Raw genomic sequence first — 27,996 nt, 5'->3', positions numbered from 1 at the left:
CCAATGCCACTGATTGGCATTCCATTTTTAAATTAATTTTGGGTCATTGTATGAGATGACTACAGTTACATTGTATGAGATGACTACAGTTTCACTTAAATAGTGTGGTTTAGAGTTTACTACTTCCGTATTACCAGACATTTTCTCTGAATCTGCTCCAGAGCTGATGACAAATGCAACAGAGAATTGCGAGTTTGACCACAAGTTTTGAACTTGCCTAGTACCTTGCAATCCTTTTTCAAGTGTCCAGGACGAAAACAATTGATGCATAAGTAGTTGCTTAACTTGTTCCTTTCTTACATCTGTGCTCATTTTAATGAAGGTGGGACAATTGAACATCTTGTGTTCTAATCTGCAAATTACACATTTAATGTTAGAGGAATGTGATTGTTTCTCAGAGATGACATAAGTATATTTATTGTTTGGTTTGGGAAAATTATGATTTTTGTTCTGATTTGACGTAAGAAAGTGATTTAATGATTTTGCACTGGTAAAAGATGGGCCCTGGACCAGCTACTCTTGCTACTAGCCACTGCTTCTAGCCTCTGACATCTCTTATTTAGGAAGTCAGAGAATTCCTTATATGTTGGTACCTTATTTGGTTCTGCTTTTAATTACCATTCCTTATTAGTGCTGTAATCTAATTTCAATGACTACAATACATTTAATAATGTATCCTAACTTTCTACTGGTTGTTTTAAAATGGATAGTGGTTTCAAATGCGCTGTTGTATCATTGAGAAGATGTTGAAATGAAATGCTGGAATCCTTTTCAATATTGGTTGATTAAAAATTGCCTTTTCGTGTTGATCCACTATGACCCTTTTGTTTTGGTAACTGCCAAGCCTCGGTGACATTAAAATTTTGAGACATCAAAAAAACTGCATCAATGATTTTAGCCACATCACCACCCTTCAATGACTGACGCAGGTTTATGTACCTCATCTAGCCCACTGTTTTTGCCAATAGAAGCAGAAAACATTTCCTTGAATAACAACCATACAAACCTTCATACAAACCAGAAAAGGTTGGAATGCTCATTTTAGGAAGCCTTATTTAATAGCTGTTTGGTTAACGTGATCAAGTAGCTCCTTTGATTTATTTAATCGAAAATTTATTTCAGTCAATGATGTAGAGTTTACTAAGTATTTGTTCAAAAATGTTTGTAATCTTGTTAGATTTCCCTTAATTCGACCCCCTTTGGGCAATCAGTGTGTCTAATTTAGTCATTTTAATTAGTAATTCAAAAAAACAAACAAAACTTAAAATGAAATAATGATATTGTTTATACACGTAAAGATTAATTTAACATGCGAAATATGTACACAGTTTTATTAGAATAAATTGTTTAATAGACAAACAAATTGAAAATAATATTGATAACATTTTAATTTTATAGAGAAAAGTATAATCAATTATGATTCATGTACTTTAATATTCAGGTTCGAGAATAATAATGCAGCTTTAATCCTTATCTGTTTTATGGTTGAGGTTTAAATGCGATAAGAAAATATAAATGTTACACGTAAGTGTATACATTATCTTCATTTGGCTTCACAGTATTAAATGACTTTAGCACTGTGATGAAGCACTAATAGCTGAAAATGAAATATTTATCTCTTTCTTGGAAAATCTAATATTGTAAATTCCAATATTATATATGCTTCAATTGAAAATTACATAAAGAATTACATAAGAATAGAATAAAAGTTGCATGGAAATGTGTAACATAAATTTATAAAAAGGATAAAATTCTGAATAAAATGAAATAATTGAACAGAAGAGAGAATGAATAAGTTTATTAGGTACAACAATTGGAAACAAAATATAAACAATTTATGGAAAGGTTGGAAACATGTTTTAGGAATATATAGGTAAGTAAGAAATGGTAGTATATGAAAGCTGGGTATTTTAATGTACAGAGTTATCATAAAAGAATGGTGCGGTTTCAGTAATTCATAGGAAAATTGTAGGGAAATTTCAAGATGTTATATTGGTATCCCTGAAAGCCTCCAACCCAAAAGTTTGTTTATCAGCAGTTGTAACCACGACGTCAGTTCTTGTATTGTTGTTGCGGTGAGTTTAGTGAGTTACTATGTTTTCGGATAAAGACAAAGCAAAGTGTGTTTTATTGATAGCTGAATTTATTGAAAATCCGTAATTTTAGTTCAACGTGAACTCGGAAAAAATCCACCAAACAAAAATAACATAACATGGTTCAAAATTCGAAGAAACTGGATCAGTTAAGAAACAGAAATCAACCGGTAGACCAAGTGTACCAGATGAAACGGTTGAACTAATTAGACAATCGGCAATTAGAATTTCTAAATTTAGAAATTAGTTAATTTCTAAATTTTATAGGTAGTTTTTTAATGTCCTGAAAAATGAGCATTTTAAAGATATGTGTCAAATCTTCATATCACAACAATGAAGCCTTTGTTAGGTCGCAGGTTAACCTTCTGCTACCCAAATTTCATCATGGCTATAGAAAAAAAATTAGTTTATTCACCAGCATTCTCAACTGCAAATCAAAACCTAGCGCATACTCACCTTGTCCACTTGATAGGTATGGACATCAGCTCTCTTTTTAGTAACTGAAAGTAACAAATTTTTGTAGTAAATGGACCATAAGTTGTAGACAAACTCACTGCATGAGATAGAACAATTCCACCAATGGGTAACCCAATCTCAGGGATCTGACCTAATCTGAGACCTCACAATTTCAGTTTGAGATACAAGACAGAGCAGAGCCTCCTTGTAGTTTGTAAAAACAATAGCAGTAAATACTGCTTCCTCTTAAAATCAGAGCTATCATTACTTGCATTACTCTAAAGCTCATGTTACAAAAATTGAGGGTGAATTTATTTTATTATCCTATGGCAAAAATAATATGGCCTGTTTTGTGAACTATACATCTATATATATATATTTCTTCTCTGCGTGTGTATGCCACTGAACTTCTCCTAAACGGCTGGACTGATTTTGTTGAAATTTTGTGTGTGTGATTAAGTTGATTCGAGAATGATTTAGATTCACAATTTGATCCGATAGAAAATGTTTTTTTTTAATTAATTCATTTATTTATGTGTTGTTGAGGTTAAGGTGGTTGTGATGGTTAAGGTTCACAATTAAATCTGGTAGGCAGCGCTGCGATCGCGTTTTAGAATATGTTTTTAATTTTTGGCATATCAGTCAGAACCAGTAGTTGGTGGTGCGATCGGATTCTAGGAATTTTTTTTATTTTGTTGCTTTTTCGCATATCGGTTACTTGCATCGTAACTTAATGTTATTACATTAAAATTTGTATTTTTAATGGTCTACTGTGTTTAGAGAGTAGTTTGAATTAAATCCGATAGGTAGTGCTGTTGCTTTTCCATTTGGATTTATTTACCTTCTGACTTTTATAAAGTGAAAGGTTAAATTTTGTGAAGTTCCTAATGTTCATTGTTTTTAAGGTTTTATGAAACTTTCAATTGTGTTCATTTAATTTGTATGTATACTCAAATCTAGCATTGCTGAGTCTGCTAGAATTGCGCGCTTATTGAGAATATTGTTTATTTAAATAACGTTTTAAAGTGTAATTAAAAAATATACATTGTGCAAATTTGTAAGATGCAGTATTGACGTGAGTATTTTCATTTAAAATGAATTTTAATGATGTATATACGTGCATTCAATAACAATCAACTTAACCTACAAATTTAAATTGTCAGTTCTCATTTGAGTCTATGCAACTTATGAAGTATTGAACGTCTCTTTGAAAATAAAAATGTCAGTTTGTAAAATAAATTATAACATTTATAAAATTAAAATATAATTTATGTATAATAATTATAGTTTAAAGTATATTTAAAAAATTGAAGTTATAATTTTTGTAGCTGCTTAATTTTTTAAAAAAAATTTTCTAAAATTGTTTTTAAGTTACAATTATTTAAAATTTGGTAAAATATATGTTAAAATAAAGAATGAGAAAAATGATAAAAATTTCTACTAAAATTTTAACAACGTTGCTTTTTTTACAATGCTTTAATTTTTTATTAATTGATTAATTAAGCTATCACATGGTTATGAAACTTCAACATTATTAAATTTTAAAAAAATGCAGGAGGTACTTTTTAAAATGATCTTAAGTGAAAATTAGAAGTAACGTGGATGAAAATTTAGGCACTTACTTATTAACGCCACCGCAGCTACAGCTTTATTTAAAAACAAAGTAGTCAATTGGATTTCGGTGGAAAATGAACAGTCTCTTTATTAATTTTAATAAATGGTTATTTATATTTATTTATTTTATAAATATAATTTAACCAAACTTAACCTACATTAATAATTACGCTCGCTAATAACTACGCTCGCTAACCTTGACTAATTAATACCGTAAATAATTAATACCTAATTAATACCGTTTTTGAGTATTTATTTAATAAATTGAGTAATTATTGCAATTATTTATTATTTAAATAATCAAAACACTTCTGTTAATTAGTCAAGGTTAGCGAGCGAAGCGAACGTAGGTTAAGTTTGGTTAAATTATATTTATAAAATAAATAACCATTATTAAAGTTAATAAAGAGACTGTTTTGAATCTATGTTAAACTCTATATCGACTCAATTTCCACGGAAATCCGATGGAAATTGGGCCGACTTTGTTTTTAAATAAAGCTGTAGCTGCGGTGGCGTTAATACGTAAGTACCAAAATTTATTAATTACACTAATTATTATTTTTACAACATTTCGATTTTTGTCAGATATCTCAATATTTAGTGAAAATAAATATTAACCATACTACAAATAATTAATCAATAAAACCAATACAATAGTACAACAATCACAAACTGATAATAGTCATACTAATAGTCATATTAATGAAATTTCGTCCACATTCCTGCTAATTTAACTTAAATAAGTTACTTATATTTATGTGTTGTGCATTTATTACAGAAAAATGCCACATCAGGACAACGTCTGTCGGGTCCGCTAGTATATACCTTAAATTGAATACATACTCCTTAATAACTAATCTTTCTCGTTACCTTTGCAATGAAAAACATTACAAAAGTTCCATGTTTTGTCATTTTACTCATGCAATTGTTTGTTGAGCTTGCTTATTTCAAACATGAATGAATAATTGGTTCAAAGTGTTTTAAAAACAAACAACTGTCAGTCAATTATAACATCCTGGTCATTCTTTGACCAAAAATGCACCTAAAATTGTATCAAAAATGTATGATTGCATCCTGCAAGAATAAAGGAAACAGACTAATATTTATAACCCTGGAGAGCTGTCATAAAATCTTTGACAATGAATTCTGTCTTGAAAGCTGAACATGCAGCACATTGTAGCAAAATCTGTTGCAATGTAGCTCAGCACTGAATAAAAACACAGAATGAAAAATCATATTGCAAATATCCCAAACTTCAACTCCAGCATCATTACTAGTGTGATAAATTATGGATGTATGGCTAAAACTCTGAAACAAAACGTTCCATTCCAATATAAGAATTCAACATTACCATAGTCAAAGGCAAGGTAGGTTTGAAGCAAGCAAGTCAATGATGACATGAGAATAGTGCATTTATAATTTGACTGAGGCAAATTGCGAAAGTACAATTGTTACTTTGATGTTCTGAGACAACTCAGAAAGGATATCTGATGCTAACAACATGACTACTAAAGAAATTTTTTTCTTATCGCAGGAATAAAAATCTTGGTTCCTGAAGCATGACAATATCATTGTTTGTAGAAAACATGTGAGTGGATTTTTACCTAGTCATATAACTTCTTCCTGTTTCCAAAGATGAAGTTAAACCTTAACCTTTACCATACTGTAAATTCTAGTTCATGCTCAAACTAGGTTATTTTATTAAAGTTATGCGGTCATTCTCTTAACACTTTACAATCAGTAGGAATGAATATTATTTTAGTTCATTTAAAAGTTTTTTTTGTAAACATAAACAAAGTTAAGTCTGCCTTTGAACAAAACTAAGGACTACTATGAAAAAGGTAAAACACATTTGAGAAATGTTTTTTCAATTTATTTAATAATTCTTGAACTTTGAAAAATCTAAAGGTTGATCTTTATTACTGGCAAAATGAAGCATACTAAGAATGTTCAACGATGGCTAGAGACAGATGTCTCTAGCCATCGTTTCAGAAAATATTGGGAAATGTAATAGCCTACCTGTTGACCAGTACTCTTAAACAATTTTTCTTATTTCATGGCATAAGTATGGTCAAACTCAAAAATGTATACAGTTGTATCTATATTGGTTAGTTTCCATCATTGTAAATTTGAATGAGCAAGATCAGTTTGTTCAAAGGCTTGGGTGCAATATGTGTTAGTTTCATTCACTATATGTTCACTAATTTCAGACATTATTAGAGTATAACAAAAAGAAATAAATCCTGGACATGAATGCGAAAAATAAGTCATGTTTACTAATATAGTTCACAAAACTTAAAGAACCTAGTTTTAGAACGCCAGTAATATGATTTTATTCTCTCTATTCCCAGCTGTTAGCTGCAACCTATTACAAGTACAAATATTTTATTTAAAAGCTAATAAAGTGCAGCACTTGTTCGTAAAAGAATTATATTAGTCTTGTTAACATGATGATAATACTCAAATGATAAGTAAAACGAGTTTATAGGATTGTAGTCTGTGCGAACTGTTTACTGCAGTCATGTAAGCATTAGACATCAGTATCGAAAAGGTTAAGGAATGGTGTTTTGAGTCTAATGAAGAGATCCAGACTGAATTGCAGGAAGTAACAAACACCCTGATCAGAGAATTTCAAAAGTATTTCTAGTCATTGGAAAAATGAAAAGAGTGTGCTATCTATGCAAAATGAAACTACTTGGAAGAGGTTGGATACCTATAATTAAGTTAATTTACTTATTTCTTATTAGCTTAAGAAATAAAGAAATTTTTTTCTTATCGCAGGAGCGATATAAAATGCCGAATAGCACAAGCGAAACAAGCCTTCAGTAAGAAATGTAATTTGTTTACATCAAAAATTAATTTAAATGTCAGGAAAAGATTTTTGAAAGTATACGTTTGGAGTGTCGCTTTATATGGAAGTGAAACTTGGACAATCGGAGTATCTGAGAAGAAAAGATTAGAAGCTTTTGAAATGTGGTGCTATAGGAGAATGTTAAAAATCAGATGGGTGGTATGAAGAGGTATTGCGGCAAATAGATGAAGAAAGAAGCATTTGGAAAATATAGTTAAAAGATGTAGAGTGTATACTGAAATGTAACGACTAGCACTAGGTAGGGAATTTTGGAGAGCTGCACCAAACCAGTCAAATGACTGAAGACAAAAAAAAAAAAAATTAGCTTATTTCAGGAACTTTTGGGTTAAGCCTTACAAACCTCTAATTACAAGGCAATAATGCATTTTTTAGGCAATACTGCCTAAAAAATTCTTAGCTTATTAAAAGTTGTAAGCTTTTACTTGATTTCCTTTTTTTATACTCATGTATACAAATGACTAAGGTAAAGAAGAAAAGGAGTTTTGTTAAATAATAATGATTTTTTTTTTTAATAAAACAGTATTATTTTTAAATATTAAGTTATACATACAATAAATTATGCTTATTTATCACTCTATAAATTAATTCTAATTAAAATAAATTTAAGGACAATTTATTGATAAATACATTTAATTAAAACAATACATAAATAAATTACTGAAACTATTACTATTATGTAGTATTGTAGTGTTTTACTACACATATATTTTTTTCTAACAAATCAATATGATATAAAACATGTAGTTTAATCATAGAACAAACATTAAGCTACACAAATACATATATTTACAAATATATTACACATTATAAAAATAGAATTTGGTTACTTATAAATTACATGGCACATAAAGGTGTAGGTATAGTATAAAAATATATCCTATTTTATTTTTATTTTTTAAATCTTTGTGTAATTTTTTTAATGTGTTTAATTATACCAGTCCAGTAAATATTAATATCAGTTCTATAAAACATCTTCAAATATTCAGCACAAAAAAAGGCAAATTTTTCCTTAAGAGCTTATAAATAATGGACATGTATAATCAGTATTATAAAATTGTGTTCTCTACAACAGATTTATGTTAACAATAATGCAAACACATTAACAGATGGTAACATATTAACAGTGGTATTGATAATACTTAAAATTTAATCAGTTATCTGTAATGTGTACAAAATGCATTTTTATATGTCGCATTTGCAAAGTAACTAACCATATACTTAGATATTATAATTATTGTTTGTTTTTTTTTCACAAAAAAATGTATATTTAAATACGTATGTAAGTGTACTCTAACAGTGGTCCATATTATGTTGTTTTTTTCATTTTATAATGATCTAAATAAAAGTTTCTGTTATTTTTTTAATCTGTGGGACCACAGTAAGATACTGATTCAGAGGATGAGATAAATGAAACTTTTTGTAGCATGTAAAAACGCCATGCCTGACTGGGAATCAAACCCATGGCACCCGGATTATTTATTTGCAGTCCTAAAAATACTGAATTCAAAGAAAAAATATTAATATTTTTTTTTTTACATATTCTTCAAGAAAAACAACCAGCTCCAAACAATTTTTGACTTAATTTTTCACTGTAAATACTATAATAACAAAATGAGATAAATGAAGTTCAACAGAAAAATAATTAAGATTTGTATAAAATAGGATTAATACAACAATTTATACAATTTTTATCAACTAAAAGAATATTTTCATGCTTTTTATTATATACATTATCTTAATAATGTCTAGGTTTCAAACAGGAGGGATCTGGTAGATTCTAAATGGCCAGACTACCTTACTGAAACCAACAAATTCTATGTGAATATTTCAGTAGCAACTCACTAGATACTGAAAACTAATTTATAGCATTAGGGTAATGCATAAATTATTCAAATAATGCTATTATTATGAATCAAGTTTATTTTTAAGAGTTTCATATCAGTACAGATCATGCTAATAACATTAGTTTTATGTAATCATCCTCAAATTTAAATAGCATAATCAATTTTCTTTATACGATTCTTATCATACAATTAATTTTTTATCATCTATAATGAATAGTTATAGATACATATTTTTACATACAAATAATCTATTAAGAGGGACCACTGTTTTACTTTTTTTAATGAGACACTAACTTAAGTAATGATCTTATGCCATGTAAATTTTCCTCTAAAATCCATATATTATAATCATACAAATTAGAAAAAACTAGAAACAAGAATACTATAAATAAATAATTCATATTTTCATGCAACTAAATTATTCTTATCGACAGACACAATTTCAGATATACATTTTCTTTCACAACCAATATCTGTCTGAAAAATATAATTGTATTTAAACAGTTCTTAAATTATCTTTTAAATAAAAAATTTATAAACTGTTACTTTTAATTAAAATTGATTTAATTATTTTACAACAATCATAAATTTACTGGCATGATATTGATCAAATATCATGAACAAATAAAAATGCTTAATGACTGTACGATTAATAGTTATAATAAAATGTATATATTTATTACAAATTAATTAAATAAGGACACATTAATTCTTAAAATGTATCATACTTTAATATAATATAATTCTGACAAAGTTTTAGTTATAATAAAATGGTAAAATCTCATGATCTAAAATAAAAAATACAATTACCGTAAAAAATGAACAAGTTAAAAATTAAAACCATACATACACATTAATACTCTCTCAAAGTTTACAAATCAGTAAAATCCTCTTAAAAGGATAAAGGCAATATAGAATGTGAGACATCAAGTAAATTGTTATCAAAATACGATAAAATGATAAAAAAATCTCTACAGAAATTACTTTTAAGTAGTTTGTACACATATTCTGTAGAGATCTTATTATCTTGAGTATTAGATTAAAAACGGTATAAAAAAACTTTTAATTAAATTTATATGCTAACAGTATAAAGTCTCTGGTACTTGGAACTTTAGAAATAGTCTCTTTTAGTAAATGTGATGCTAAGTTGTACTGCTGCCAACTAATTTATTCCATATCCTTATCGATTGTGTAACAGAACATAGGATTTCTTTAGAATTGGATGAATATTCACAGCCTGCAAAAAAAAATCATTAAAATTAAACTGTAAAAAATTTATTATATTTTTCTGTTAGTCCATATTGTTATGGTTATAGTCGTTCATTTATGAGAACACAACTCACTCTCAAAAATGGTACAGTCACTATTACAAATAACCAACCAGCATCTCTTGCCATCTTACCAAGGAAGGTGAAGAGTGAAATGGTTTCTAGCTATTTCTATAAAACTGATTATAACGTTTCATATCAGCAAACTAAGTCTACTGAATTTTAGGTGATAAATAACATCTTCATTCTTTCCAACATAGATTCTGGTTATGTACTGAACATTTTTACTCTCAAACAAAAGCAGTCCTTATTAACATCTCTTGTTCCTCAGGTACTTCACTTTTTTAAAGCCATAAGAAGACTGACAGATAAAAAAATTAATCTCTCTCTTTCTGTTGTAAAACAAAGCATTATATACAAGGTAAATTACATTTTCATTTTGATCTATACAAATAACAATAGAAATGAAATGATGTTTATTTATTCTGAGAAATACACATAGAATTGCAGAATGAAAGCTGATTTTCCAGAGATGTAATTCTGTACTTCTGAAAAAATGTATAAGAATTAATTAACATGTTCAGTGTTTTTATTAACCCATTAACAATCTTTCACAAGATAACTCACCACTAACTACTTTGATATAAATTGCCCTTGATAAAATAATTCATCCACTTTTTTCCTGAAAAGTGTCTAATGAAATAATTTGTCATTAGGAATTGACCTGTTTTTTGACGAGTTACTGCAATGTGTGTGAGTCTAGTTCCATTTTTACTCTAATTTAATGGTGAAGTGGTAGTAGCATATCGGTTCTCTGTTCTATATGTCTTGTTTCGTATCTTTCTGAACAGCATTTGTTTTCATTGTTTTGATCGTTCTTTAAACTGCATATGTGTTTTTTTATTATTCCTTTGGGTTATTTATTGTCTTCTTTTACCATTTTCATAATTTTACTGTTATTTTCGTGAAATTTTCAGTCATATTTTTATTTCCAACTGTTTGTGTCTGTGGACGTGACCGTACATACATACGTAAGAAATAACACAGTTGTTCACTATAACTTAACTTTAGTAATTTTTTATGCAGTAAACAATCTTTATGTTATTTGAATTACTTACTAGTGTTTTACAATATTATTGATATGACAATTAGGTATTGTAAGTGATATTTATTAGTACTAATTGGCCTTTTCATCACGTGTAAATGATAGCGATATAATTTAAGAAATTATTAAAAAAAAAATTTTTTTAAATATTAAAAACTAATTTAAGGACTTATTTATGTACTTTTCTTATCATGCAAGATAAGAAAAGTACGTATATAATCCTTAAATTATTTTTTTATCATATTTCATTGCCTAGATCAAAAATATGTTAAAAAAAGAAAAATGGGCAAAATAACAAAGGTCTAGTGAAAACAAAAATTATGGCTCAGGTGGACAGATGAAAGATTGAAAAAAGATATTTTATCTACACATGTCAGAAGATTCACAATACTCTTTCTTAGTAAATTTTTAAAAACATGTTGAACACATTAAAAATTTACTAAGAAGTACTATGTATATTCATAAATATACTTACTAATACTTTCAATTATTTATATCAATCAATGCTGATTCAATGTTTATTTTGAAGACACACTATAATACATCCCATTACACATATATACTGGTTGAAAGCTAACATTTTAGAGAATAGCAGAGCTCACGGTCTGTTTTGATATTACTCATAGATAAATTCTTAAATAGGCTAAAAAATCTCATAAATCTATATTTCTCATTTAGTAAAAAAATGTTTTTTTTTTGTTACATTTATAATTACATGTTTGTAATTATAAATTTAATTGCCTGTTACTGTAGTTTTTACATATTTCAGGTTATTTTGATTTTCATTCATTAATTTTATTAAAAGATCTGATATATATATAAATGTAACAATATAAAATCTTTATACTGATGAAGCCAATTAAGACAGCCAATAATATTGACAACTTCAAAATAGACTTATACTTAGTACTCTTAGTATTAAGATATTAAGTAATCTTTTTTAATATTATTATTTAAATAATTGAATGAATATTTGGTAAAGTATGATAATTATTTGATAAGACGAGATGTTATTAGTTAGTAATATCTTCCTTTATTCAAGTTTTACTAAAAATTTTAGTTTTTTTTTTTTTTTTTAATTTACTAATATTTGTTTATTCAGAGTAATAAAATGTTATAAGTTACACATACCTTTTACATTTATAATGAATTTATTGATATGAGATCTGTCTGAACATTGATGTAATTTCTTCTAATGTTTTATTCTTTGTTTCTGGTACTTTCTTATAGATAAATACTACAAAGAATGCTTGAAGTGCAGCAAATATAAAGAATACATTTTCACGCATAAGTTCCTATAAATAATAAAAAAGATATGGAAGTATAATGAAATAAAGACCAATATTAATATCTAAACATTCAGTGAACATTACTTAAATTTCATTACATTAGAGATTTATTATTTATAAGGGATTTTTGTACTAATTTTAGAATTACAGTTCTAAAATAAAATAAAAAAAAACCTTATAAACTTATTTTGTATTTTTAATGTTTATTTATTTACAGTTTCAGACCATTTAATTGCCGACTGATTATCTTTTGATGAAACTTGTGTATTCTAAAAACTGACTACAGTTTTTACAATACAGTTGACTGACTACTAGCAGTAGATGGGACTAGCGGTGACAGTTGGCACTAATTAAACTAATGTAATTTCACAATTTTTTACACTTTAAATATTCATTTATTTAATTTTACCATTCACCAGTGACATCAAAAAAATAATAATATTTGCAAAAAGATTTTTGCAAATATTATTTTATTTGTTAACAACTTTATATTTATTTTATTTGTTAACAAATGTGCATAAGAAAAATATGATATTAATTGGGCAAAATATTGAGATACTAGACCTTGCTCTACAGCCTTATGTAAATTTAATATTCCTATTCCTTACACTTGATGCTGAAAATTTAATAGCATCAATGCCCTATATATGAAGTAATCTGACTAAGTTTGGTTAAAATTGGTCCAGTAATCCTGGAGATATAAGGTGATTTAGAGGCCAACACCAAGCAAATAGATGTACATATGAGAACACTGACATTCTGAAAATTTTTATCCTGTTTTTTAGGTTCCTTAGGTGTCAAAACATCAAGATCCAGAGAAAACCACATATGCCCAAATTGGACCAATTACAATACTTTACCTGCTAGAGCTAATAGCTTTGCTACAGTGCTATCTAGATGGGAAGATAATAAATACATGTTAATGTTAACTTTAAAAAAAAAAGTGTATCTGTGCACGCGTGTGTGTGCTTTTGGAATATGCATATGATATATGCATATATATATTAAATACATGAATAAATTGACATTAGATTATGTCAATGTCTAATCATATTTAATTTTTTTTCTGCTCTAGTATAATTATTGCAATCTGCCTACATAACACATGATGTTACCTTCATCATGTGAAGGCACATGAAATCTATAATTCATCCCACATGTCTGATATATATCACAAGATATACACGACATCTGAAATGTCACAGGATATCACAAGGATACCAGTCAGATATCCCAGAATAAATGGGATATCTGAATAGCACTTTACAAATTCAAGGAAATTTAGAAAATACCTAGTAGATCTAAAAAAAATTACATAAAATATTAAAGGAATATTAAATAATAAACTACAAATCTACTGTCAGGTGATTCACAAATCTACACCTTAAAATTGCTGTTTAAAATGTGAAGGGGTAAAATTTTTATATTTAAATACTAATAATATAAATAAAAGTAAATAATTAAAAGTAAACTTTAGATGTTTAATTTTATGTAAGTGGTGTAAATAATGTATTAAAGTGATATTGTTTAAATAGGCTAAGAAAGGTTAGATATGATTTCTAACTTTGTTTAGTAGAAGCTTTCTGCCAAAGCTTAAATTTTATTATCTGGTAAAGTATTAGTGATAATTTAATATATACATATTTAAACAAGTAAGACAACTGATACAGGCATTTATGAAGATATACTTTTTAAGTAAAAATATCTACTACCAGGAGGAACATTATATGAAAAATTTTAAAGATTAATACATAAAAGTTACCTGAAGAGGAAGGAATCCTAAACCAACAAAAAAGTTTGCTGTCCAGTTTATCATTACAGCTAAACTTGTTGCAGTTGGCCGTGCAGATTGGTTGAACAATTCAGCTACTAAGAACCAAGGTATTGAACCAGGTCCAACAGCAAACATAATTACAAATGCCATCACAAGGAATATGCTAACATATGATACCCATTTATAACTATCCTGAAACAAAAAGAAAACATATTTAACAAGTGTGAAATAATTTAGATCATAAAAAAGTACAAATAACTGAATAATTTAATAATATTATTTTGATATTTAAATAGTCGATACAAGATCTTGACAATTTTCGAAAAGTAATAAACTGTATGAAGTGAAGCTTAAGTATTAATTTATTGTTACTCAACAATCTGCTCCATTTGCCAGTCTGCTTGGAAAACTACATTATTGATATGACTCTAGTTGCTTTCTTATGACTTCAGTTAATTAATGTTCCTAATTTAACATACACTTTATATAAATCTGGGCTTAATATACTCTTTGGGTTAAAGATAACTACAAAGAAAATTGTCACATAATAATAAGTCTGAAGGACTGGCTGTGGATCACCTTGGTCAGCATGGTCATAGAACATCTACCCCTCTGGAATCAAATGACTTCTCTCTTTTTCTGTTTAGCCTCCGAAACCACCGTAAGGTATTACTTCAGAGGATGATATGAATGAATGTGAATGAGGTGTAGTATTATAAAGGGATCATGTGACTTGGAAATATTTCTCAAACCATCATGGTTGCTCTGAAATAGAGGCTGTTGCCCCACCCTGCTGGAATCACACCATCTTGTGATCTATGACAATGTAATTCTGAAGCAAGAAAGTTCTTTAATTCCATGTACCAAATGATGATATCAATGAGACTAAACGTCTACCAACTTGAAACAAATAGGACTTATGATCCTATTACTTGCTCTACCTAAGCAGATAACATGTCAAATGAGAACTATGCACAACATGTGCTTCATATGATGAAGGACTGGCTGTGGATCATCTTGGCCAGCATGGTCATGGAACATCTACCCTTCTGGAATTACATGACCTGGAAATATTTCTTAAACTACCATGGTTGCTCTGCAGTAGAGAGTAAATATATTTTTATGTTTATAATATGCATCTCTCATTCTCATTAATAATATAACTAACAAAGTTTCAGATTGTAGTTATTCATATAAATATAACTATATTTATTGATTTCTCAAGTAAAATTCAAAAGTTTGTATTAAGTAAGGCTAAAATTGTTTATTCATGAAACTATCTAAAAACAAATAATTTTTGCCATTCTAGAATTAAGCAAGCTGTAATACTGTTTAATTTTTATGAGCTTAATTTCAAAAGATTATTCTACATTAAATTTCTAAAATTAATAAAAAATTTCTTACAATAATGAAAAGTAGAATAATTATTTTATGCAACTGAGAAGAATGTGTTTAACTAGGTTTTCGTAAGGTCTAAGTTTAAATAATTTAAATTACAGATAAGTTGCCAAGAAATTGTAAAAAGCAAAACTATTGATAAATATATATATATATATATATATATATATATATATATATATATAGAAAAAGAGATAATTTGGCAGAAGTTTGTTACAATATTGACATTACTCTATTGATAATTTTAAATGATGTTTAAACTAAGTAAATTATGTGATTAAAGTAGATATCTTTAATTTCATAAAGTATCTTAAATTCTTAAATATTGTTACTACAAAATGAATTTTTAATTTCTAAAAAAAAGGTATATTTCTATTATAAATCCTAATCAAACTTACAGCATATGCAAGACAAAAAGTCAAAAATACAGTTGTAATGAACATTCCACTAAAACCAATGAGAAGAAGTACTTTACGACCAGCTTTTTCTACAAGTACAAGAGATACAAGTGTCATAACAACATTCATTGCGCCCATACCCAGCGTTGCATACTGTGCAGTTTCATTGCTAAGGCTAGCCATCATGAAAATTCTAGTCGAGAAGAACATAACCTGTTGTAACAAAAGAAAATGATAAATGTTAAGAGTTAACATAATCATAATGATAAACAAAAAATATTACAATTTTATCTATAAAAAACACATTTCAATTAAACTGAGGAAAATCGGTCAATCTTACAGATATAACTTATGAGGGCTGTTTGGAAAGTTCTTGGCCTGACAAAGCAAACACGATTTTTCAAAAAATTTTTTGATAAAAGAAGAGGACTGATTGCAATAAAATCAATATGAGGACTAGTGTGGAATAAGAAGTGTCAAGGAAAGACAAAGAAGTCTTATACAGAACATACTTCAAGTCATTTTAATATAAATAATGGAAATGAAAATAGGTTACAAAAGAATAAAAAGAAAATAAATTATACGCTATGGAACCAAAGCTGTTAGATGCATGATAAACTAAATAAAGAGGAATCAAATGATCAGTGTAAGGTGCTTTCACAAATTCAGATTAGGTCCCCGTAGGGTAAGGTTAAGATGGTTTGGTCATGTTAAAAGAATGAGAGAAGAAAGAATATCATTAAAAAATGTTGAATAGGAGGTAAATGGAAAGAGAACAAGATAAAGACAAGGAAAAAGTTGGCTAGATAAAAATTAAGGAGATGTTATGGACAAAAAAGTATCAAGGGTTATGGTGGAAGAGTACCACAATGTTAAGAGGTTGTTCGCTATGTTTATTTGATTAACGTTACAGCTTATATAATTTGATTGTCTAATATATTCTATAGCTAGTATAATCTACTGTTGGATTTAAAGTTAAGTATTTGGAAATGAATCTTGGTAAATGTTAGACGAGTAATTAAATAAATTGTATAACTTCTGATATCAATCTCAAGTTTTATTTGTTAATTAATTATAATAAAATTATTTATGTTTTTTTTTTTTGGCCTTTATAAGAGATATGTAATTTATTTAATAATAAATTCCCAAACAGAGAACCAATAAGTAAATCAACTGTGATCAAGATAGTAGGCAATTTGAAGAAACCGGTACAGTAAAGAATTGTCCTCCCACTGGTAGATCAAAAACTGTTACAACTGATGCAAAGACATTACATGTATTGCAGACGAGAGTCTGCAATATTTGCATTCATCAATTCAGAAAGCTGTTGTCCAACGTGACATCAGTTATTATTCAGTTTAAAAAATTCTTAAAACAAATAAATTTCACCCTTATAAGCTAAACCTGGCGCAAGAACTTTCGGAAGATGATTCTGACTACCAAGTTGAATATTGTTATATTATAATGCAAAGATTAGACGTAGATGCAAATTTTTCTAATTCAATAATATTTACTGATGAAGCAACTTTTATCTTAAATGGCCATGTGAATAAATACCAAAACTGTCAATACTGGAATGATAATAATCCCAGATGTATGTTGGAAGCTCACACACAGCGCCCTCAGAAAGTGAACATTTGGCCAAGGTGGTGTCCTACCTCATTATTATCTAAGAGCACAACAAACTTTAAATGAACAATTTCCAAATCGCTGGATAGGTTGTAGAGGAGTCATAAAATGGTCTGCCAGATCCCCAGACCTGTCTCCTCTGGATTACTTTTTTTGGGGGTTCCTGAAACATAATGTTTGCAAAACGAACCTGTACAGATTGACGAATTGAAAAGAAGAATAATTGACAAATCTGCTGGTGTATCAACAGACAACATACAACAAGTTGTAGACGGATATTAGTTGAAGTTAGCACTTATCAATATTTTAAAGTTTGTTACAGTAAGCATTATGAATGTAAAATGCAATAAAACTGTTTATGCAGTGCATTTTACCTAATTTTTATGTTAACATGACTTTTCTATCATTACAACTTTAAATGCTTATAACTCAATAACAAAGGCATTAACAGAAAAACACGTTTCACCATTGATTTTCTTGAAAAATTTTAAACTAAAATCATGTGTCCCATGTCCACATGTGACACATTCCTTTTAATAGGATATTAAAAGAAATTTTGATTTAATGTGGTGGATCGAAGATGTCAGATAACAATTAAAAACCCAATCTTACTGCAGATTTTTGTTTTACTATGTACAAGAGGTTATCTAAAGTAAAACCCATTTCATTGTAAAAAAAATTATTCTGGAAACTTAATAAATATTTCTTATTCTCTGAAACTGCATACCTTACAGTACTTATCTATATAATTGCCACATTAATTAAGACATTTATCTTAGCGATACACCAGCGTCAATATTCTTCTGCCGCCAGTCCATTTAGGCACTGATAACAACATTTTTAAGTTCATTATCATTCATGAATTGCTTACCACTTAAAAATTTCCTAAAAAAATGGTAATCAGAAGGAGCTAAGTCCAGACTATATAGTAGTGGGTGATCGTAAATTTCCCATTCAAATGTTCTCAATGAATAATGTGTCAGACTCGCAACATGTAGACATGATAAATAATCATGTCGTCGATTTTGAATGGCGCACTGTAATTTATGTAGAGTTTTGCAGTAGGCTTCTGCACATATATTGATTGATTTCATGCCATGTGGAACATGGCATGAAATCAATCAACAGTATGCCAAACTGATCCCAAAAGACTGTCGCTTAAGTTTGCATCCAAATGGTTGTGACTTGACCATCTTGGATGACACCATTCACTTTACTGCTGTTTTGTCTCTGGCATGCAATACAAAATCCATGTCTCATCATCGGTAACAACTAAATTAAAGAACTCATCACCCTTTTTCTGTGTTAGCGCATAAAAAATTCCAAAGAGTTCCCATTTGGATTTTTTGTGATATTCTGTTAAGATGTGCGGCACCCAACGTCCAGAAAACTTTCTTAAGCCTTAATGGTCATAAACAATGCGATCAATCAACAGCTCTTGAAACATCAGGAAAAAGAAGGGCTAGGTCAGAAGTCATTGAGCGATGATCTTTTCTAATTTCATCATCAGTGCGTTTCAACAAGCCCTTGGTGAACGTTCCAGGGCCTCCTTGAACGTTCTTCATCATGCATATTAATTCTGTTATTTCTAAACCTTTCAAATCATTTTCGGATGTTTCTTTCATTCATTACATTATCACCATACATAGCAACCAACTGCCTATGAATTTCAGCCGGCTTAATATTTTGATAGTTTAAAAAATGCATGACTCCATGTATTTCACAGTTGGTGGCAACATCGGTTTTCCTATTCATTTCATAATGTAATAACTCACACGTATCAAAGATACTACAAGGTGACAACTTACAAACAACAATGCAGTGTGTAAATTACTAGCATGCCCATGAACAACACAGGTTCGCCAACCTTAAGGACAGAAATTTCCCATGGGTTTTTACTTTAGATATAGCCCTCGTAGAACCCCATTTCTTTCTGCCTCTAAATATCTCTCAGATATGCAGTATAAAGCTGTTACCATACTTAAATATCACCTGGTAGAATAGAAATAACAATAACAATAAGGATGATATGGTCTTATTGAGACATAATTTTGAACATGTATGAAAAATGTACAAACTGGTAACTTTTGGTACCAGTTTCATAGCTTCAACTCTTCAGCCCACAAACTGTTGTGATATGCATAAATGCAGTTCAGTCAGCCAATCAAGGTTAGGACTACTATTGTGTCTTTTCCAAACTGCCAAAGATTTGTCATGTTGTCTTTCAGAACAAAAAATTTCTGTATGCTTGATGTTGTTTTTAAATGTTCTCTTCCAGAAATGATTTTAAAAAAATTTTATCAGATGATTTCTTTTATAAAATAATTGAATAATAAATGAAAGAAACACAATAAAATAGGATAAATAAAGTATAAATGAATATAACTCAATAGTCACTAACTCAGTGACATTCTAAGATCATCTGTCTCTCAATAATTTAATGCATGCAATTAAATTATTTAACAGATATATAATTAAATATTTTAACTTACAGCATTTATACCAGAAAGTTGTTGTGCGATCATAACCATCATGGAAATAATCAAAGGTATTCTTAAGGTTGAATTTACCATCATTTCTTTAAGTGTAACTTTTGGTACCAGTTTCATAGCTTCAAACTCTGATCGCATTTCATCCATTTCATCATGTACTTCAAGGCTTCCTCTCAACCATGTGAGAGCTGGAAAAAAAATCAGTTCAACTTCAATTATGGAAAGCAAAATGTAAATCAAAATAATAAACTTAATATAATTACTTGAATTGAACTTTGTTACAAACAAAATGAACCTTTAACAGTGAGGTTGTTATGTACCTTTTCCTAAGGAGAGTGTATAGTTAGTTTAAAACTGTTTTGACTGATTTTTTTTTTAATATTCTCCTTTTGTTTTAATGAATTGACTATCTGTCAGTAAAAGCATACTTTTTCCACATTAAGATATGATCAAAATTGTATTTATAAATAACTGAACATCCACTAATGTATATTACAAGGATGCAGTTCTAAAAATACATAAGACTGATATTGTTCATTCACATGAATGATCATGTAGAATTATGAAAACTGTATCATGTAAATTATTTATTTAAATAGCAAAAACAAAGTGATGCTCAATATCAGTTACTGATGTATGATAATGAATTTTGTAGTGAATAAAAAATGCCATGCTTGATCAGTCCTTATACCCAGAACCTCCAGATGACAGGGAGAGATGCTAACACTCTGCCATGGAGATTGGTAGATATAATAATAGCAATATTGTTTATTTCACACTAGACCAAAATATAAACCAATAAAAATATTGTTACTTTATTTATGCTTTACTAACTAATAAAAAAACAGCATAAGCAAAAAAAAAAGAAGAAAATTCTACTATACTTAAACTACTACCATACTTATGGCATGAACTGTGAGAGCCAGTTGCTAGTTATTGCAGAATAAAAACAAAATTATGAAATTACAGATAAAATAACTGGATAGAAATAAAAATAATGATAAAAATGAAAATAATGAAAACGATGAAATAATGAAAATAATGAATAATGATTTGATTGAAAATGCTTAAAAATGTCAGAATTTAGCTAATTCTATCAAAATATTTTTTATTAGATTAATTATGAAGCATTTATACATTTCTCTTATCAAAAAATCTGTTTCTTTAACAAAAATTAACTTCAGTCATATATCATTCAACATAAAATAATACTTTTTTCATTTATCCTGAAATTTTAATTATTTTTTTGTGTCTTAACCACTACAGGTGTAAGTGAACTGGATCAAGTAGCAGGTCACTCCCAAAAGTTTAATATCCATTCTCAAGAGAAATAACCAGCATTCCATGCCATGAAATAAATTAATATACTTGATACATTTGTGAAATAACGCACACTAAGTCAACTCAGCAGGGATTTTTTTTTATTAATATAAAAGAGTTTAAATGAAGATCTGAAATAATGGACATAAGGCTGACTAAGTAGACATCTGGTATGGTGTTTGATAAATTATGGTGTTTGATATGGTGAATGAATTTTATAAATTATTTATTAAAAACACAAATTTCAAAACTGAATTTCTCAAAAAAGCTTTAATAAAATTTTTTCATAAACTTTCATCTATTTTAACATTGGTACAGAACAGAACTAAATTTTTGTTTATTTTTACCTCCTTGTACAAAGAAAAGCAAGTAATGTGATCACGAAAAATTTCGGTTTTCAGATTTCAATGGAAATGTCCATTCATTCTTGAATCCAATTTGATTAGTTTTGGCATTACATATGTACATATGAATGTGTGTATCTCACATAACTCAAAAAGGATTAGCCATAATACCTTGAAATTTTGGATTTAGGGCTGTTGTAACATCTAGTTGTGCACCTCCCCTTTTGATTGCAATTGACTGAACCAAAAGTGTCAAAAAAAGCCTAAAATACAAAAAAAATTGGATTTTGGAATTTTTCTTAACTGCAGTAATAAGCCCACATTGAGAGCTTTTCAACGGTATATCATAAGTGGTATTTATTTTCATTGGTTCCAGAGTTATAGCCAAATGAAATTTTAATTAATGAAATATTTGGATCTTATAATATATCTTATATATATCTTAAATATTTGGAATGGCAGATTGGTTTGAATCACCTTTTTTTTACATTTTTTTTTATTTACTTTTTCTTTAATTTAAGTACATTGATTTATTAATAATTATTAATCCAGGATTGTAAAAAAATTTTTACAATAAATAATTATTGTAAGTTTATATAACTTATAAATATATAACTTTTGGATTACAAGGGTAGGGTGAAAAGTTACGGGCCTGGATAAGAAAACATTTTTTCTGGGTACATTTTGATTTATTTTTTAACAAAGTCATCATTAAGGTATTTACACTTAGCCCAGTGTCCCACAGGAGTGCTTGTACCAGTTCAGTATGTCAATTTATTCATCTCCTTAAAATAACCATTTACTGCAATAATTTCATTATTGGTCAAAAATCTCTTATCTCCAAGCCATTTTTTTTACATTAGGAAACAAATGATAGTTACTGGGAGCCAGATCAGGTGAATATGAAGGGTGTTGAAGCAATTCGAGTTGTAATTTGTTGATTTTTGTCACTGCAATGACTGAAGTGTGAGCTGGAGAATTATCTATTTTGATAGAAAAGCAATTTTTTTTATCAAAAGCGGTTGTTTTTCTTAATTTCATCACCGAGATGTTTCAGTAGGGTGGCATAATATTCTCCATTTCTTTTCTCACTCTTTTTAAAATAATTAATGTTAATTAATCCACATGCATACCAAAAAACAAATGTCATAACTTTTTCATAAGTCATTCACACTTTTTTTTGGAGCAGGTTGACATATTTCAACCCATTGTTTTTACCGCTGTTTTGTCTTGGAGGTATAGTGACAAACTCAAGTCTCATCAGTAGTCACAAATTTACATAAAAAATGGCACTGCTGAAATAGCTCGAGACAATCAATTGAAATGTTTTTTCAAGACTGTTTTTGGTCGGTCATGAGCAAACAGCGACACCCATCTAGTGCATAGCTTGTTCATGCCCAAATATTTGTGCAAAAATATTGCATATGCATTCTGTTGATATGCCTGCAGACTTAGCTAACTTGTTCACTTTCACTCATCGATCAGCCAAAATGATTTTTTGCACTTATTCTATGATTTCTGATGTAGTCACTTCAGAAGGGCATCCACTGTATGATTCATTGTTAGTATGTGTTAAACTCATTTTAAATTCTACAACCCAGTGTTTAACTATTGTAGTTGATAGAAAAGAGTCTCCCAGTGTCGTATCTAGCTCTGTTTTAATTTCCTTTGCACTAAAGCCTTTTAGAAAAAGTATTTAATCAGTGCACAAATTTCCAGATTTTTATATTTTCCAAAAATACCCTAATTCTCCACTTTCATGGACTGTATATTTTTTGTGATGCTGTGCATAGTAAAATAATGAAGAATGGAATCATGCGATGCCTTTGAGAAATTAAGTGTACTAATGCCGTCACTGTGTGAGGCCCAGAACTTTTCACCCCACCATCATATTAGGAATCTGAAAAGAAGAATTAGGGAAGTGCACTTCATGAGTTGGTCCTTCTTATAAATTACAATCAAACAGTAACAAAATATTATTCAAAAATATCTTTTATCATTTAATGTAAAATATTTGCACTACACACCAGAAAGAAAAGAGCAGTCAAGTGAATGGCATCATCCTCAATCACAAACCAGATCAAAAAAAGTCAAGCCACAGCCATTTGGATGCAAACTGATGGATGGCCACAGTCTTTTGGGATCAGTTTGGCATACTACTGATTGATTTCATGCCACGTGGAATGACTATAAATGCAGATGCCTACTGTGAAACTCTATATAAATTATGGCACGCCATTCAAAATCAGCGAGTCGCCACTGTCAGTCAGTGGGTAGCTGACTGACAGTGTCATGCTGCTGCACATCCACATGTTGCGGGTCCAGCACGTGATTTACTGATAAGATCTGGATGGGAAATTTACAATCACCCAGCATATAGTCTGGACGTAGCTCCAAACTTTGTTTGGGAAATTGGAAGAATTTTTGAGTGATAAGCGATTCATGGGTGACAATGAGCTTAAAAATTCTGTTAATCATTGGCTATATGGAATGGTGGCAGAGGAATATGACGAGGGCATATTGAAGCTGGCGTGTTGCTACGATAAATGTCTTAATTTATGTGGAAATTATATAGAGAAGTAGTAGAAGGTACGTAGTTTAAGAGGAATAAAAAATATTTATAAAGTTTTTTGAATAAATCTTTTTACAATGAAACAGTCTTTACTTTAGAAATAACCTCTCGTATATGAAAAGAATATTAAAAAAATTAATTTTTTATTTTAGTTAAAATGTTTGAGGCTTCTTTTGCTACAAGAAGAACCGTTTTTGTTTTAAAAAGATTGCTTTGTTGATTTTCTAAAAATCTTTTCTAGTATGGGGATGTTACGAGAAAATCAGGAGGATAATCTTTTCATGTTATAAAGCTTTTTATTCAATAAAATCATTTTGATCATCTATTTACAAATTAAAATAATAATTTTATAAATTTTTCATACCTCTCTGAGCTTCCAGTTCTTTTCCTTTACTGACTAGAATAAATTTGGGACTTTCTGGACATACAGGTAATGTAAATACTTGGAAAATTGCTGGTACAATCGTCATAGCTAATAAAATAGGCCAACGATCTTCTGTACCAAGAATTGTATTTAGACCCAATATTTGTGATGCCAAGATAGATATTGTAACAACTAACTGATAGACAGTTCCAACCTGAAATAGAAATAAATAATTAATCATACAAAAGTTATGATAAAAAGTTAAAACTGATTATAAGTTAAGTAACATATTGAGGAAAATTTATTTTGTTACATTGTATAATACACAGTCATTAATAATATACATCTCCTCCTTACAGTCTGATGATTTTTCCAACATCCCGAACTAGGTGTAGAGAAATGTGATGTAAGGGTATTTTCAAAAACTAAGACTATCTTTAATTGACCATTAATGTAGATTACCATTAGTGTGGTACAGTTCCTTTATTCTCACAGACACTTAGTACTTACTAACTACATTGAATGATGCCATTTAAAAATATGCTTTTGCCTTAAGAGAAGGATATATTATTTAATCTCGTTTGCATGATAAAAATTGTAAACTTTTTCCTGTATATAAACAGTGCAGAAACCTAATTTTACATTTAGTCATATTTTTACAAAGAAAAATTGGGAGAAAAACAAGAAATTTTTTCAACTATTGTAGTGAAAAATAACTTATGCCTGAATTATTAAAATGAAAACTTTATGGATTTAATGTACTTAAAAAGTATCAACCAGAAGACACAAAATCATATAAAATAGTACAGTCAATTTGTATTTTTATTTGAAAATCTTTACCTACCGATTGATGTTTTTTTCCATATGTGATGAGGGGTGATGAGGGAAGCTTAACTTCAGATTTTTAACACCCCCCTCCCGTTGATTTTTGAAAAACTCAAAAGTTTTTTGAAATGCGTTTTTCTCTGAATCTATGCATTTTAGAGAAACGTTTGCCAAACAAAAAATGTAGAGGACATTCTCCTCTACAATTAATGTCTTTAAAGTTATGCCGTACAATTTGAAATTGAAATACTAGGTGGCACTGAAGTTGTAAAAAACGTGTTTTTTCGGTTTTTTCATCAGAAAAAATTGTTTTTCGTCTGTATTGCATTTGGAAAAGTTGTTAATCTCAAAAAAAACAGGCAACTTTTATTTAAACGATTTTCTTGTACGACTTACCATTTTGGAGCTGTAGCTTGTGAAAGTGTGAAAATGTTGTGAATTGGGCACGTGTTCGAAACCGGTCTAGTTGTTTACTCCTTCATTTACAATGTGTTTTACAACTTCAGCGCCAACTAGTATTTCAAATTCAAATTATACGGCATAACTTCAAAGATATTAATTGTAGAGGAGAATGTTCTCTAAATTTTTTGTTTGAAAAACTTTTCTCTAAAATGCATAGATTCAGAGAAAAACGCATTTCAAAAACTTTATGAGTATTTCGAGTTTTTCAAAAATTATGGGAGGGGGTATGTTAAAAATCTGGAGTTAAGCTTCCCTCATCACCCCTAACGCATGGACAAAAGATCAATCGGTAGGTAAGGATTTTCAAATACAGCCTATTTTTATGACAAATTGCCTGTACTAAAAGTGTAATTAAATATATCCTTTAAATACAAATTTGGTTTATTTTTTTTTTATTAAAAAAATGCATAGTTTGAAAAATTAATATTTTTTGAATACTTTTATAGAGTTAATAATCCAAGAAGAGTTTCTTTTTAAATTTTGTAGCTAAAATTATGAAAAAATTGTTATTAGATACAAATGTGATACTTTTCTAGCAAATGTAAATATCCTTAGTTATTAACCATTTGGAAGACGCTTTACCTACATTAATCAATTTCTAATTATTTTTTACTGAATATTATTAGATACACAATTTTTATTATAAACAATTTATTTTAAATTTTCAAAAGTTTCCAATAATAACAATACATTATTATTCTATTATTCTATCCAATCAAGTAGAGGATGATTCTGACCAGTGGTTGCTCACGTGTAGGCACTGTGAAACTGCAGCACTCCCTATTTCCACCAGTCAATAAATCATCAATAATATTTTTTAATTTTAGTCAGATTATGATATTATCGATAACATTCAATATAATGAGTCCTTCTTTCTTTAATTCTTTCTTTATACCTGTACAATATATAATCCTTAAGCTTAATGTCATTCCCCAGTTTATGAAAAAGATACAAAAAACTTTGTATGGAACTGTGTGCTTCACAGTTCCAGCGGCGTGGTGTTTGGCTGTTGTGCTCATATGCACAAAGGAAGCTGCACATTAGGATGTGAGAAAGAGAGAGCACTGTCGCTGCCGCAGTACTGACCCTGGCATGCTGGTGGAAGGTAGTTTATTTTTACTTCATGTGTGTATGAAACATACTTGTTTGTTCCCTTTACTAGTTTAGTTGGTGGAAGGAATATGAAAGTGATTTAGTTGTTTTTTCAGTAGTGATCAGAAGATGGCGGAAAGCAAGGGCTCTTTGATTGCCAAATCTGTCCAAAGACATGCTGGAAGGGCGAAAGAAAAGGTAATTAGTAAAACCTTATTATGTATTTGTTTCTGTGTACATAAAAATTTAATTTCTGTGTAATTAATTTAAATTAAGTGTACATTGGACTATAGGGTTTTTAAACAGACATTTTGTTAAGTTATTATCTAATAATACTAGAAAATATTATCTGTATTGACATTTTATTATTTATTCGGTTAAACTGAATATGGTTTTAAGTACAATGTTCTTAAAAACCACGTACCAGATTCTTGAATATGATAGTGTAAAATTAGATTATTATCCTGCTTCCAGCTATTCTATTTGATTCTTTTTTTCAGTTCTTTTATTTATGAAAAAAAAGGCCAAGAAAAAAATTTTCTGGAGCAGCACCTCCACTAATTTTAGCTATGAGCTGCCACTGATTCTAACCAATCATAATAATTATTTACTTATCACAGAACAACAATATTCTAATCAACGCTGGGAACAATCTTATTGACTATTACCAAACTTTTTCTAACATGAGCAGTTAGAATTTAACAAAATCTGACTTTCAAAGAAAAAAGTTTATGAATTTGTGATTTAGCATCCTAGCCGTATATGATAATTGTTATCAATAATAA

The 27,996-nt window shown here is 28.9% G+C and overlaps 1 protein-coding gene across 2 annotated transcripts in view; it reads right to left on the bottom strand.

The window, feature by feature from the left end:
* Positions 1 to 7,553: 7,553 nt before the first annotated feature.
* The window catches only part of LOC142319785 (facilitated glucose transporter protein 1-like), a 291,657-nt gene continuing 271,214 nt past the window's right edge, over positions 7,554 to 27,996 (bottom strand). Inside the window, exons 6-11 of one of the 2 annotated variants that reach the window (XM_075357465.1) lie at positions 24,833 to 25,046; positions 20,233 to 20,420; positions 16,112 to 16,324; positions 14,304 to 14,507; positions 12,384 to 12,547; positions 7,554 to 10,116 (exon numbers count right to left, since the gene is read on the bottom strand). In XM_075357465.1, the coding sequence (XP_075213580.1) occupies positions 12,404 to 12,547; positions 14,304 to 14,507; positions 16,112 to 16,324; positions 20,233 to 20,420; positions 24,833 to 25,046 (963 nt within the window). In that variant the 3' untranslated portion in view covers positions 7,554 to 10,116; positions 12,384 to 12,403. The remainder of the gene's footprint in view (positions 10,117 to 12,383; positions 12,548 to 14,303; positions 14,508 to 16,111; positions 16,325 to 20,232; positions 20,421 to 24,832; positions 25,047 to 27,996) is intronic. The other variant, XM_075357466.1, reaches the window with a different exon arrangement.

The sequence above is a fragment of the Lycorma delicatula genome, chromosome 2 (genome assembly GCF_047948215.1).
Source record: "Lycorma delicatula isolate Av1 chromosome 2, ASM4794821v1, whole genome shotgun sequence".
Lineage (NCBI taxonomy): Eukaryota > Metazoa > Arthropoda > Insecta > Hemiptera > Fulgoridae > Lycorma > Lycorma delicatula.
Note: the sequence above shows the minus strand (reverse complement) of the source record. Positions and strands in the feature narration are given on the sequence as shown.